The 14,429-nt window shown below is 33.3% G+C and overlaps 2 protein-coding genes across 2 annotated transcripts; one reads left to right on the top strand and one right to left on the bottom strand.

Moving 5' to 3' along the window:
• Positions 1-2,038: 2,038 nt before the first annotated feature.
• LOC119988654 (glutathione S-transferase T3-like) lies at positions 2,039-3,828 on the top strand. The gene is made up of 2 exons (XM_038833769.1): positions 2,039-3,061; positions 3,193-3,828. Exons 1-2 carry the CDS (start codon positions 2,669-2,671, stop codon positions 3,256-3,258), a joined length of 459 nt encoding a protein of 152 aa, XP_038689697.1. The 5' UTR covers positions 2,039-2,668; the 3' UTR covers positions 3,259-3,828.
• Positions 3,829-4,192: 364 nt separating this feature from the next.
• On the bottom strand, positions 4,193-5,485 carry LOC119987843. Its single transcript, XM_038832746.1, has 2 exons — positions 4,900-5,485; positions 4,193-4,686 (listed from the first exon to the last, which is right to left on the bottom strand). Exons 1-2 carry the CDS (start codon positions 5,483-5,485, stop codon positions 4,193-4,195), a joined length of 1,080 nt encoding a protein of 359 aa, XP_038688674.1.
• Between the last annotated feature and the right edge of the window lie 8,944 nt (positions 5,486-14,429).

The following is a 14,429-nucleotide window of genomic DNA, read 5'->3' as shown; positions in this document are numbered from 1 at the left end:
AAACAAATGTCATTTCTTGGGAAAGATAAAGAATAACTAGTCTGAAATAGAATACAAAGAACAAGTTGAATATAATTTTCTTATTTCCAATAATCTTCAAAGTTAAAACATGTGATATTTCAGATAAAAATGAAAGACAAATTTCTATCACTCATCTAAATCCAATCTTCAAACTTTATCATATCACTTGTAACCTTTGTTCTAGTGTGATTGGTAGATTTAATCATTTGCAAGTGTCAGATATTTCTACAAAATCAAAACAAAAACTATAAGAATAATGATTTTAATTTTTTTGCCACCATAAATAAAATTAGGAATAAATAATTAGCACATGTGACAATATTAACCTCAAATGGTATTACGACTACCAACAATATTAACAACATTGCGATAACTAGTAAAAGCCGCAATGGTATCTTGTTGAATATGTACAATTATGGGAATAATAATATGCCTACTGTAAAAACTTCAATTTTAGAGGAGTTTCACCATCTCTCGATTAATTACCTCTCTCCCTAAATTGTTGTACCTCACACTCAGCACACTAAAATCATCTTGCATTCTCTTCAACTTTACAAACATGTCCATTACAGTATAATACAACATGACTAAAATCCAAATGCAAATAAAGCACAACACATACATTGTTATTTTATATAGGTATTTCTCCCGATTGTTCTCCAACAAATTACAATTCTACCATATATCTTGGTAAACATTTTCAAATTTATGCAGAGCATCCACATGATCTATATGTATATAGATCTATTATGGAGCGGGTTGCTTTTTAAATGTTATTTGGTGGATGCTAACCTCAATATTCCACTTATTTTCATATAAGGTTGAATGGCAAAACAAATCTTGTAACCTCATATGATAATGAAATATTGATGCGACCGCACCAACACATCTTCCCGCTCCATGATAATTATTATAAAATGATTCAATTTCACTCCCTAGCAAACTATGGTCTTTCCTTAAGTTTTAAAACTCATTCAATTATAAATAACTTGGTGGTTCAGATTGGTTTCCTCTTAATATGTATGAGGATTGTTGCTTCTACTTTTTATTCCTTCCCATACAATATTACGGTGCCTATGTTGGGTTCTATGTGCTCATGGTTTATGTTTATGTTATGGCATACTACCTTGGATATGTTTGTGAGGATGAAGAGGTTGCACGTAGTTTTTGATGGGATGAGGGCGTGATATGGAAATATGAAAAAAAAGGTGTTTGCGTGGAGGGTAGGAGAGGCTGAGCTTATCGAACATTTGGTCAAGGAGATGGACTCGATCATTCTCTAAGTTTTAGAGGCGATGTTGAATATGACAACATTCTACTATCACATTAACATGTCAGTTTAGCTCTTGCTACTTGTGGTTGTAATATTGGGAGTCATAATGTCATTTGTGGTTAACATTGTAACATGTTGTATTTCCTTGTTCCTAATCCTATCAGGAAAGGGCATGTTAATATGTTACTGCAACTTTATTTCCCTTAATTTAATTATTCTCTTTTTTTTTTATCGTTAGAACTAATTATTACTACTTTTTTATGAATAACCTACGGAGTTAAGATTAAGAATGAGGGGCACAATAGACATTTTGTCTCTGTCTTTATTGATGGGTTTAGGGCATCTCCAACCAGAGTCGTAAAGCAGTTCGTAAATGGATAACGGACGATTTGCATACCCATTTCGTCATTTTCGTCAAGCCAACAGAGGTCGCAAACCGATTCGGAAATTTACGACCCCATTTCTGGTTCCCATATTTGCGACTCTGGCAAGGAGAGAGACGAAGGTCGCAAACCAGCGCGGGTGTTGAGCAACGGCTATGAATAGTGCCGAAAACCAAGTATAAATGTTCACATTTATGATCGCAATTCGCTCACCAACACTGTCATTTCTCTTGCTCCCACATCACTATTTCCAATTTGGCAGAGGAATAGTTTGAGATCTCTGCATTTGCATGTTTATAAGCTTCTGATATACCGAAATTGTGTTGAGATTGGATCTGATCGTAGCTTCGAGTTCAGGTGCCGTACGGTGGCCGAACCGAAAAGGAAGGGGACAGCGAACCAAGAGGCCAAAGGTTGCTTGCTAACTCTCAGCCACTTGTTAGAAGGAAGTGCAGCTTTATTGTCGGGGGGAATCAACAGGAAGGAAAAAAGAAGGTAGATTTTTCTATTCTATTTCCTCCTTTGATAAGGATTGGCTTTAAGTGATAGAGGATGTGATTGGAATTAATTTTTTATTTGGGTAATTTTATTGTGTCAACATACTTGTGTGCGTTTACTTTTGATTATGGCCTATGCAGTTGATGACTTTATTTTTCTGTAGAACAACTTGTGTTGATGGATTGGTTAGTGGCTTTAAGAATTAAGGCTCATTCTAAACGTAGTTTGGGTTCTATAGATGAATATTAGTTCGTTTAATATTTTCTTATGGGTAATTGTTGTGCTGTTTGAACAGAGCTTGGGTTTGATGGTGAAGTTGAGCAATCTTTGGGTTTGAATTGATTGGTTTAACTTCGACATATATATAGATTACAAATAACTTCTCAGAGTAAAACCAACTTGATGAATTCATGCGTGATGTTTTGAAAGCTCTGAATTGGTTATATGGGCTTATTATCTATATTGTTGAATTGTTTCTTCAATTTGATCAGATATGAATTCCCTATACAATTCATATGCATCGTTGCTCATGAGTGATGAATTAGACGATGATCATCATATTGATCAATTGGATTCACAAATTCCATCCGAGGTTGTGCCTTCAACAAGAACTAGTCGAAGAAGTCAAAATTTCTCAATTGACGATGATAAACTCCTTGTGTCCGCTTGGCTAAATACCAGCAAAGATTCAATTCAAGGGAATGCTCAAAATTCTAACAGATATTGGCAAAGAATTAATGAATTTTTCAACACCCATGGAGGCCCCCGCACCCAAGCATCGCTAAAACAAAGGTGGATTGACATTAACAAGAAGTGTCAAAAATTTTCTGGATATTTAAGCCAAATTGAAGGAAGACACCCTAGCGGACAAACCGAACAAGGAATGGTAATTTTTCCTACTTATAAATATGTGACTAAATTTGTACTGGAATTTTTGTTCATATTGTTGTTTCTTATTGATGTTTCTTGCCATTTGATGATATTTGACAATTTGGGGTTCTGCTATTTCTGATACAGCTTGATAATGCAAAATCCATGTACGCTAAATTAGAGCGTAAACCATTTATGCTTGAACATTGTTGAATTTTATTGAAGGAAGAAGTCAAATGGCAAGAAACTCTCTCAAACAAGAGGCATAAGACTTCTAGTGTCTCCCTACATGACACTCACGAGTCATCGATTGGCGGAGATGATGATGAACGTTCAATTAATCAAGATAGACCATTAGGCACAAAGGCCGCAAAAAAACTTGCTACAAGTGGATCAAAGTCCTCCATTTCGGATGAGATCTTGAAAGAGAAAATTGATGTCGAACGCGCAAAATTTGAACAACGTGACAGAGCTCTACTTGAACAACAACGAAATAGAGAGCTAAAAGAAAGGGAGATGGAGAGGAATTGGGAAATTGAAGTTATGTCTAAAGACCTTAAAGGCATGGATCCCATGGTGGCTGAGTATTGGAAGAATGCTAGGATTGAGATAATGGAAAAAAAGGGTTATGTTTGAGCTTTTTAATTGTACTAATGTCTTTATGTTTTAGACTATGTATTATTGAGCTTTATGTATAATTGAGGTTCTGATCATGATTGAGGCATATGTATTATTGGACAATCTTTTATTTGCTTTTGTCAGGTATGAACAATATTTGATTAAGATGTTGTGGACTTCTATTTTGGCTTGTATTCAAGATAGTATCAATGCAGAGATGTTATTCTTTTGTTGACTAAACAACAGGCTTTTATCATGTAGTGGTAGAGTTCAACCTTTTAGGTTGTTCTTTTCTATTTGGAGTCAGATTGAACTTAGGGAAACAAAGTATCATATATTATCATTCCTAAACCCATAATCCTAAAATAACACTGCTTTTACTACATAACCTAACTCACTGACGCAGGAATCGCGGTTACATTTAGCACATGCAACAAGCCTTTAAACCCCTAAGGAAACCTTAGTGGACGAGTTTTAGTCTCGTGAGGGCTTTTTCAGATCTACCCACAAACTATATATTATAGTGGCCTCAATCGGATGAGCCTAAACGAGCCCATAAGTGCTCTACAAGGTCATCTTGCAATTGTGAATGGGTTGAAGCATCTCTAATTTGATGATGTGTTTGGATGAAACTTGTAAACTCAGTTGTTTGAGTACGTGACATGGTCGGTGGAGTTGTGAGACCCTCAAAGTCTATGTGGTCGGAACCTCCGTTTTCCTCAACGATCATATTATGTAATATTATGCAAGCTGTCATAATATCATCAAGTGTATCAATGTCCCTATATCTTGCAGATCCACGTGTTATGACAAAACGAGCTTGTAGGACCCCAAAAGCTCGTTCTACGTCCTTCCGCGCAGTTTCTTGCATTTTAGCAAAATGTTTCCTTTTTGGGCATTGTGGGCATGGAATTGTTTTCACGAACGTTGACCAACGGGGATATATTCCATCGGCGAGATAATATCCCATATTGTAATGATGTCCATTAATCATGTAAATTGCTTCAGGTGCACTACCATTAGCTAGTGCGGCGAATACAGGAGATCTTTGAAGCACATTGATATCATTTAGAGACCCTGGCATTCCAAAAAAAGCATGCCAAATCCACAGATCACGTGATGCCACTGCTTCCAAAATAATGGTGGGCGAACGACAATGTCCAGTATACATCCCTTGCCAGGCAGTTGGGCAATTCCTCCATTGCCAGTGCATACAATCAATACTTCCAAGCATACCAGGAAAACCACGTTCTTCATTTTGTGCTAATAAACGTTGAACATCGTTTTGGTCGGGTGCCCTCAGGTACCTTTCTCCTAATACTGTAACGACTCCTTTAACAAATCTTTTTAAACTTGCAATTGCAGTACTCTCACCAATCTGTATATACTCGTCCAAAGAGTCTGCTGGACTCCCGTATGCAAGGATCCTAACCGCTGCGGTGATCTTTTGAAGAGCAGAGAGCCCTAATACTCCAGCTGCATTCCGTCTCTGGACAAAATATGCATCATTCGCTACCACAGCATTTGCAATATGGAGAAAAAGATTTCGACTCATTCGAAATCTTCTCCTGAATAGACCTTCGTGGTAAACATGATCTGGCTTGAAATAGTCATTCCACAATCTAGAGTGACCGTCAACATGATTACGTTGAACAATTCTATGGCCTGGAATGGAACCACGGTGGCCAGTTCGTCTCCTCCCATTTGCTTCTTGATCATCTGTCTCTCGTGCATTAAAAAGCTGCTCCAACTCATCTTTAGAGTCGGACTCAAAGGCAAGGAATTCCCTCAAAATCTCAGAACTAACATTTGGGTGATCCATGGAGAAGTTTGAAGTTTGTGATAAGATTTTTATGTAAAATACACAATGATTTGACACAAAATGATGAATGAAGGCTACACATATTTATACATTAATTAAAAATAATAAAAAAAAGTGGTAAATTAGATGGAAACCAATTTTACATACTCATTGTTGGAGTGAGATTCCATTAAAATATGTATATGGGTTTGTATATCACTATTCAAGTAAGCATAGTACAATTATGCATATCCATTTTTATACCTCTTGTTGGAGATGCCCTTAGCGTGTGTGTTGTGCAATGGATCCGTTTTAGAATACATCGAAAATGCGCAAATCTTTCTTTCCTTTTTATCGTGGGCACAGTGATGATTAAAAGTTTACAACATGGCCCCATTTTTGTCTCATCCATTTAATACTTTTTATTTTATAAAATACTTTTTTTTGAATATCTAAAATACTTTTAATTTAACATATATAAAATATTTCTTTTTTAATACTTTTACTTTTATACCTAATAAGTTTACAGTTAACATTTTATATTATTACTATATAAAAATAAAATATTTCTAACATATTTATAATTTATGCTTAAAATTAATTTTAATCATAAACTATATTTGTTAAATTAAATTTAAGATTAAAAATCGTATTATAATAACAAAATTTTTTATAATAATCTTAAGATCTAATATTATAAAATTTAAGATAATACTTTAATTGAAAGTTTTTTCCGCTAGTGTCAGCTTGTAGTTCACCAAACATCTCTTCACAGCATATTACACAGTTTTAAGCTCAATTTTTTTTTTACAACTTTTCCACTAACATTGAAAATCAACTCAACCATCTACCAAACGGATCTTCAATAGAACCGTTAGAGATAGTCGTCATATATATGTTTGAAAAGAAACTTACCGAAGAAAACTTTCCTTTATAAAACAAACACCACATCATATCACCTTCAAACTGGGCTTCGTTACCCGGCCAAAGTGAGAGCTAAGTGAGAGCGTATCAATATGACGAGTAGAATGTGAATCTTCTAATCAAAATATTTAGTTTACAATCACCAACACAATCATTCTTATGTACAACAAATATTCCCTACTGAATTTAATACTTTTATTTCAATAAATATTAATATTTTTGAATTTTTCCTTCATCATCACTTAATGAATATATGATTCTGTAAGGTACTAATTTAATTCATGCACAAACCATGAATTGCATAAATGATACACTCAAATTACTACTATATAAATATTTTCTTTTATGTGTTTTTTTCTCTCTCTTGGGCCTCTTTCTCCTCTATATGGGCTGTATTCGGCCCACAAAATACAGACCAAGTTCAAGAATCCAACATGCTCCGTCTCCTATTGAGTATGACCAACCAAGCATTCTTGTCTTGGACAAATCAATCACCATGACTCAAAACTCTTCACGATAGCTGGTACTCAATACTACATCAGAATTACTTTGTTTTTCTTTTCTTCCTCTAAATATCATAATATCATTACCAAAACCCAGTTATGTTTTGGTCGTGCTGAATGCTGACTATACCTACCATGTAATTTTCCATCTCTTTTTGGTCAAAAAAGAATGGTCTACCACTCCATTTCTAGGTATTGACCGTGGATTTCCATAACCCCATCTATCCGTTTACCTATAATTGTTGGAATTAATGACCAGAAATTGTTATACTATGGAACGCACGAGGAAGAAACATTGATCCAGGTTAGAACTTGACTCGTGACCTTTACTGCTCCAACCAAAACATTTATGACAATATTGACTATATATATATATATATAGTCTCAGTCCACACTACACTGCATTATTTACAGGCCCACAAAAGTAAACGGGCCGTCAACAGTATGGGCCCAAACTGTAATCAACTGGCCATGCATGGGCCAGCAGGACCCGTTCAGAGAGAAGAAAAAACAGTAGGAGCAAACAAAACGATTACCGTCTTATGCTATGAAAGGAACGGACATAACACTGGAATTGAATGATCAAGTTGTTGTACAATGCACTTCTTGTGAATTTAACAAACCTACACACTTGTGTTTAAATTAGTTTGTTCCTTTTCGGCAAAGAAAAAAAAAAGAGTGTGTGAAGCATGGTGTGTGTCATTGACACTAATGCTTGTTTGTGTTAGAATATGTATAAATGATGTGAAATGCTAGTTAGTTATCTCTCTGGATTTAGGTTATGGTGCCCGAGATTGGGAGTCCAAACAAACTAGTTGGCCGCTGAGATATTTCTTCGTGGATTCATGGCTTCATGGGTTTGTCTCACTTTCAGACCTTTACTAGCATGAGTTTCAACCCAATTTTACCTGTCACCATCATGGTAAGGGTTTTTTTACGGCGTGAGATTTACGTCCACTTAATTGTCTAAAAGGCATGTTAGGCTACGTGATTCATCGGTTACCAAAAATAAAATAAAATAAAACAAAACAAAATAAAAATTATTAGAATTCCAACAATAATATCTATTTATAGATCTCTTGCTTAAGAATAACAGAGCATCCAACAATATATTTTCTTTGCTTAATCATTATTTAAAACTAGTGGTAATTTTTATATATATAAAAGATGTTAAATAGTAAAATTAGTTGGTGATGATGACTAGAGATGCTATAGATTCATGATATATACATCACCTAATTTAAGATGCTTTAAGCACCAAAACAATATATATATGATTAGCTTAAACTTAGTCAAAAAGTGACCTCCTCAATTCACTTAGTGTATCAATTAATTAAGTACTACTGTGACATTACATTATTGTCATCAATATATATGTGATGTCCAATGAAAATGACAGGAACACCGTGCGATTTCTTTGCAATCCAGATCACCAAACCTAACATTTGTTTTTTGTTCAATTTCTTTTAGTTTGTGCATAATTTTGGTACTTGTTTGATTCTTTGTACATCTTCTTGGATTGTTCCTTTTTCTTTCTATCTAAACACATTCAACTTGCAAGAAACAATCACTAGCATTATTAATGTCTTGAAAATGGCTTCACCACATTATTTAGACCGCAATACATGACATAACTATACCACATATATATATATATGCACAAAACTTATCTATCATGTACATGCATCAAAACACAGCAGCCTCTACAGATTGATTTGTGTGTATATATTTATTATATAAAGAAACAGCATGATCAATCACAATCTGTTTGGTTTTATTAATTATTACAATGATCGATTCATATCTACCGACGCAATATTAATTTTACGTTAAGAATAAGATTCACGGGTGCCTCTAATTCATGTCCTATACTACTTATCTTGTTACATGTCAAATGTCATATTAAAGAGAAATCACATCATGAATATATATTGTCATAAAAGACAAGATAATTACCTACCCAAAATGTTTATATATATATCACATCCAACCCCAAATATGAGGTGGAACGTTATCGCATTATGAAAGAAAAATGTTGGTCGGTCAAATCACTTTCAGTACTTTTCAACTTGAATGGATATTGACAATTAAATAGTTAATTAGGTTATCTTCAAGACTGCCTTTTTTTCAAATGGGTGTTCCAAACTTATACCAAAAATTCTACAATAGGAGGTCCCATTGATGGCTTCTACGAATTTAGTTCGCACAAAGTTTGATAGGGTGGTTTGGTACCAGTAAATATTGTTGATTCTCTCTCTCTCTCTCTCTGATATTTCAACAATATATTCATATTCATACATATCACATCAATTAATCCGTGTATATTAAGTCAAAAAACAGTTTTTGTTACTGAGAGAGAGAGAGAGGTATAATTAATTAATTAGTGAAAATGTAGGATGACTAAATGCCAAATAACTACTAATCAGATCTCAAAATCTAATATCAAATCAATACTTCAAATAATTATATGAAACACATCAACATCAACAATTATATAAGATTGGTTTTTTTTTTTTTTTTTGATATAAACATTATATAAGATTGGTTGGTTGTGTGTGTGACATAAATATTAATATGACATTACTTTTTTTTATTTCTAATGGAGAAGTGACAATATATAATGACTAATAATAAATACAAAATTATATTGCAGTACAATGTAAATGTATGTCGTGATAGCCTCCAAAAGAGAAATTCCAAAGAAAACGACATCACAAAAATATTGTGTGTCTACATCAGTTTGGGTTTGGTTCACATTCATCCATCACTAATTTCCTTGTCAAACTTTTCTCATTTTCAATATACAATATACTTTGGTTTGTCAATTATTCTTGCTACTGTATACATGCATTAGTAAGCAACAAATTAAACCGTTGAATTAATTCTTGGTACAACTAGCTAGATAGGGTTCTTATCTCTTTCTCAAGCATTTTGTGCTGGTATGAAAATTGAAGGTGATAATATTTGGACCAAATTATTTGATTCCTCTTGTGCATTTAATTTGAAGAGCAACTCCATAAGCAGGAAAAATCAAGCTATATGTACCAAAATATATATATTTAATGAAACTATGTGAGAGAATTATAGTAGGTGGCTTTATTTCTTTCAAAATAAATTAAACAAAATTTGTGTTAAAAAAAAGAAAAAAAAATAGCTTAATTAGTGAAAGAAAAAGACCAACAACTTTCAATTTCATGCAATGTTTTAAATAATAAAAAAATAGGGAAAATGATCAACAAAATAACTTTTTTTATTTCAACCATTTTTTTTTTCAAAAAATATATACATTAAAAATCTATTTCTTTTGGTTCAAATTTAATTGTGAAAGTGACACGTGTGGCTAAATGTCATCTCTTCCATTATTCACACGGTAGAATAATAGTTGTATGTGTACATAAATGAGACAAGATATCTGAAATTAAGTCGTGTCCCCCACGATGACTTGGTCCTTAATTTTCCCTTGGAACACACTTTGATAATTTGAAAAGATAGAAAGCAAAGAATCAACAACCTAAATCCATGAATTAATGTCTATCATGCTAGGCATGCATGCAAGTTCATGTGTGAAACCAACAACACTAGAGACTTTACATCCAATTTAGGTGAAATTCCACAATAAAACAGTGAGTCATGATATAGACTATAAATAAGAATGTTTAATTTAGATAGTGTTGTGTCATATCATGCATATGATCTCAATTACAGAAAAGACTTAAATTTTGTAAGATTTTATTTTCTTTTATTCCCAATAACTTTGGATGAATAAAAAATACAAGCCTAATCAGCATGATAGGTGACATACAGAGGGAATGATTTCTTAGAGACAATCCAGAGAGTAGTCGAACTAGGAGTCAATCCAATGAAAGGATAACGTGAAAATCTCAATAGTCTCGTAATCCCAACAAGCATGCGTGACATGAGTAAGCATGTACCTAGACCCAACCCGTGGAGGGAAAACATCACAGAGAATTTCCTTAAGTAAATAAATGTGTATTTGAATTCAAAGCATTAATTTTCGAGTTTAAACCAAGTGAAGATTAAGATGAATCATTATTGAAATTTCAAACGAAGAATCTGGGATAAGAAAATCTCAATTGACACACTCCACAGCGCCTATAAAAGGCATCATCCACCTGAGATGAGGTGCGTACTAAGAATTCATTACTTTGATTTCTCTTTTGAAGAATGTTGATTTGAGTGTTGGAGTATTCTCGGGTCACGAAGGACCGCCCGTTTCATTGTTCCTGCAGGATCCAAGAGGTTCACCATCGACGTCACAACCTCATCACTACTGACGTATAGTTGTGCGAATTTTTAGACCGAGAATAACTAGCTAATTGGGTATATATGCTGGTTATGTACTTGAATTAGGTTCATTGTCAAAATTTAAAGAAATTTTTAATACAAAGATTGATGCTTTAGTACTTAAAAAGCATCACCACTTTATCAATCACTTCCATTTAGTCATCATTTAGCAATCCACTTTAGCTAAAATATATAAAAGGGCACTCCAAACTTTGTACTAGAGTGAGATATGTTCCATTTGATGCTTACAACTTTGTATTTTTATAATAATTTCATATGGAGCTATATGTATGTACAATGTACTATGGAAATATATTATTCATTGCAAGAAACCAATCAAAAAGTGGTGCTTGTGTAAAGTTATATGTTCATTTTTGTGGGAATCATATATATATATATATGATTCCCACATTGGAGCTTTTGTTTGAGGCATCATATATAGGATCTTCCTAGTGTTTGGCATATAAAACCTAACCTTTGAAGATATTTTATTAACATTTTGTAACATAAAAGTGAAAGTGGCAGGCTAGTGGCCCATGATGGTACAAACACTAATTTGAAAAGTAAATCTATGCGTCATCTGAAATTTCGAAGAAAATGCAAATGAATGTTGGAACATGCAGCACTAATTGATAGTACTATTTGGGTTGGTTTGCCAATAAATTTCTAATTTCACTTATAGTAATAGAATAGTACATGCTGGTGTTAAGTCACATACATATGGCCCTTCTTTATGGGATTCAATACTAAAATTTACTATTATGATGACAATGTGTTGACATTGGCCTCGTGCTTAAGTTGAACAACTACTGAAAGTTCATTAGATCATCATATCATGCATCCAATGCACACTTGATTCTATATATTTTCATGATTATATGTGTCTATATATATATATATATATATATATATATATATATATATCTGTGTGCGTGTCCATACTTGACGTGGGATATCATCTAACACTTTCTTTAATCCACAATTTGGAATCTTTTTAGCAAGTTTTTCTTTGTTTTGTTTCTCTTTATCTGTCGTCATGGTGAAAACTAACACACATGTACATAGGTTTGGAAAAGTTTACATATATATATATATATAGATACACAGAGAGAGGGAGAGAGAGAGATACGTGTAACTTGGGTGATGTGTAAGCAATGCAAAGCAACAATAGTGGGTAAAAAAGAAGCGAGGGTGTGGTCGATCGATGTGGGAATCCAACCTGTTATCTACGTTTACTTGCTTTTTGTTTGGTCCTAACTCGTTTTCTTCTTCTTCCACTTTTTTACTTTTCTTTTTCAAGGGGTAGGGTTTGGGGAGGTGATGTGTTTCTTTATCTTCCATGTTTCTTTTTTACTTTAGTTAATCTTTTTATATATGTTCTTTTGTATGTGGGGAGTTTAAGATAGGCATGAAATGTGTTCGCAATCGGTTTGGTCAACAATCTATGATGAAAATAATGAGTGCATGAAATTGGGCATGGAAAATTCAATTATTACTTGAGAGACCAAGTTTGATTGATAGGGAAACACGACTAGGGTAAATTTTGACTTTTTTTTTGGGGATCTTTTGATTCACATTATATCAATGACTCTACGTAGTTTCAATTTAATCTAGTTAATAATTAGTATCTAATTTGGATAATTAGTTGGAAAATTAAGAGAAAATAATTAAATTTTAATTAGAATGCTGTAATATGTAAATAATATCTTTTTTTTAAAAAAAAATATCACAGAGAATTATACTTGCAATTGATGTAAACAATATTTTTGATATGGATTTGGGGAATCCGCAATTTCTTAGAGTTTACAATTCATATCTAATGATGAAGAAAAAGTCATACAAATTTTAAAAATGAAAAAATAAAAATGTGGTGTGATGTGACACATCTCTCATGCCATTGTATTTCAATTGTAGACTTTACAATTTAAAACTAATTGTGAAGCCTTCTAATCCAATTGATATGGGTATTCGTCTATAACTTATATATTTATTTTGATGAGAACAAAATAATCCCAATTAAGGGTGTAGTCAAATATTCCAATTATTAACCTCTTTCCTTGATTTTTCTCCTATTTTGCCTTTTGATTTTAGTGAAGACTAGAATCCTTAATCATGTCCCAATTGAATTGTCATAAACTTCAAGATGGTATCTCCCCTTCTTTTTTTTTTTCTTCCAACATTTGACTTTATCATACCATATAGAAATAAGGTAACAGAGCAGAACATTGTATGACAATAATCCTTAATTTGATAGATATGTTCTTTGAATTCTCATTAAGGTCAAAATTATGTCAAAAGCAAACGCGTGATGTGTGATTGTGGAAAATAATATGTAGTTGGACAATCGATTGGTTTTGAAATACTAAGTTCTAACCTTCAAATTATTCATTAAATTTCCAATATAGCTAGATATCCGCTCATGTTAATTACGGTTGTGTTGTTAAGACTTATATTCGACATCGGTTGAGTGTAAGTCACCAATATAGTTTATAAGTAAAAATTTAATCTCTCTTAATCAAGAGGGTATTTTTTTAATAACAAAATCGTGTAGGATTTAAATCCAGAACAAACAATACTTATTTGAGTTGTTTGGATTGAATTTATGGTTAATAACAAAATCGTCCGAATATTCCGAACGACATCGTATTACATCGGACATCTCCGGCATTATACATGTCAAATTTGGAAAGAATAATAAACTCGTGCATTTTGATATAAATAAATAATATATACTCTTGTTGACTAATTAAGATATTGATTAAGGGTAATCCTCCACCAATTACGTTTAAGACTTTGTGATTAACTAAACTCAATGATTCATTCACCATAATTGTAATTCTATCCATATTTATCAACCGTATATTCAATGTATTCGCGTTGATTAATTAATAAAAACAAATATATTTACATACTTATCTATCTGAATCATCGGATATGGAGCTGGAGCTGGAGCTGGAGCAGGATTTGACCAGAGAGAGATTTTTTATGAAAGGAAACTGTACCCCATGCGCCCCCACTATTAATACAGTGCACATGGTGCACACCAGATCATTTAACACCGCGTGCCTAGTTGTCCGTACAAATGAAGAACAGCAGTTACCAAAGAAGGGGACAAAAGGTAGCGATACGGGGAAACCGCAAGGGAACAGAACCGGGTCCCACGTACTCGGTGGGATCCCCCACACACGGACGTGGCCAAGACGCTCAGTTATAAAATAAAAAACATTAATAAA

This window comes from Tripterygium wilfordii, chromosome 21 (assembly GCF_013401445.1).
Source record: "Tripterygium wilfordii isolate XIE 37 chromosome 21, ASM1340144v1, whole genome shotgun sequence".
NCBI classification, from domain to species: domain Eukaryota; kingdom Viridiplantae; phylum Streptophyta; class Magnoliopsida; order Celastrales; family Celastraceae; genus Tripterygium; species Tripterygium wilfordii.
This window is presented reverse-complemented; position numbering and strand designations above follow the sequence as displayed.

Coding starts and splice junctions, on each gene's coding strand:
- LOC119987843 (XM_038832746.1), bottom strand. CDS start 5,485: ATGGATCACCCAAATGTTAGTTCTGAGATTTTGAGGGAATTCCTTGCC. Junction 4,687..4,899: donor TGAAGAACGTGGTTTTCCTG/GTATGCTTGGAA, acceptor TCGCCGCACTAG/CTAATGGTAGTGCACCTGAA.
- LOC119988654 (XM_038833769.1), top strand. CDS start 2,669: ATGAATTCCCTATACAATTCATATGCATCGTTGCTCATGAGTGATGAA. Junction 3,062..3,192: donor GACAAACCGAACAAGGAATG/GTAATTTTTCCT, acceptor TTTCTGATACAG/CTTGATAATGCAAAATCCAT.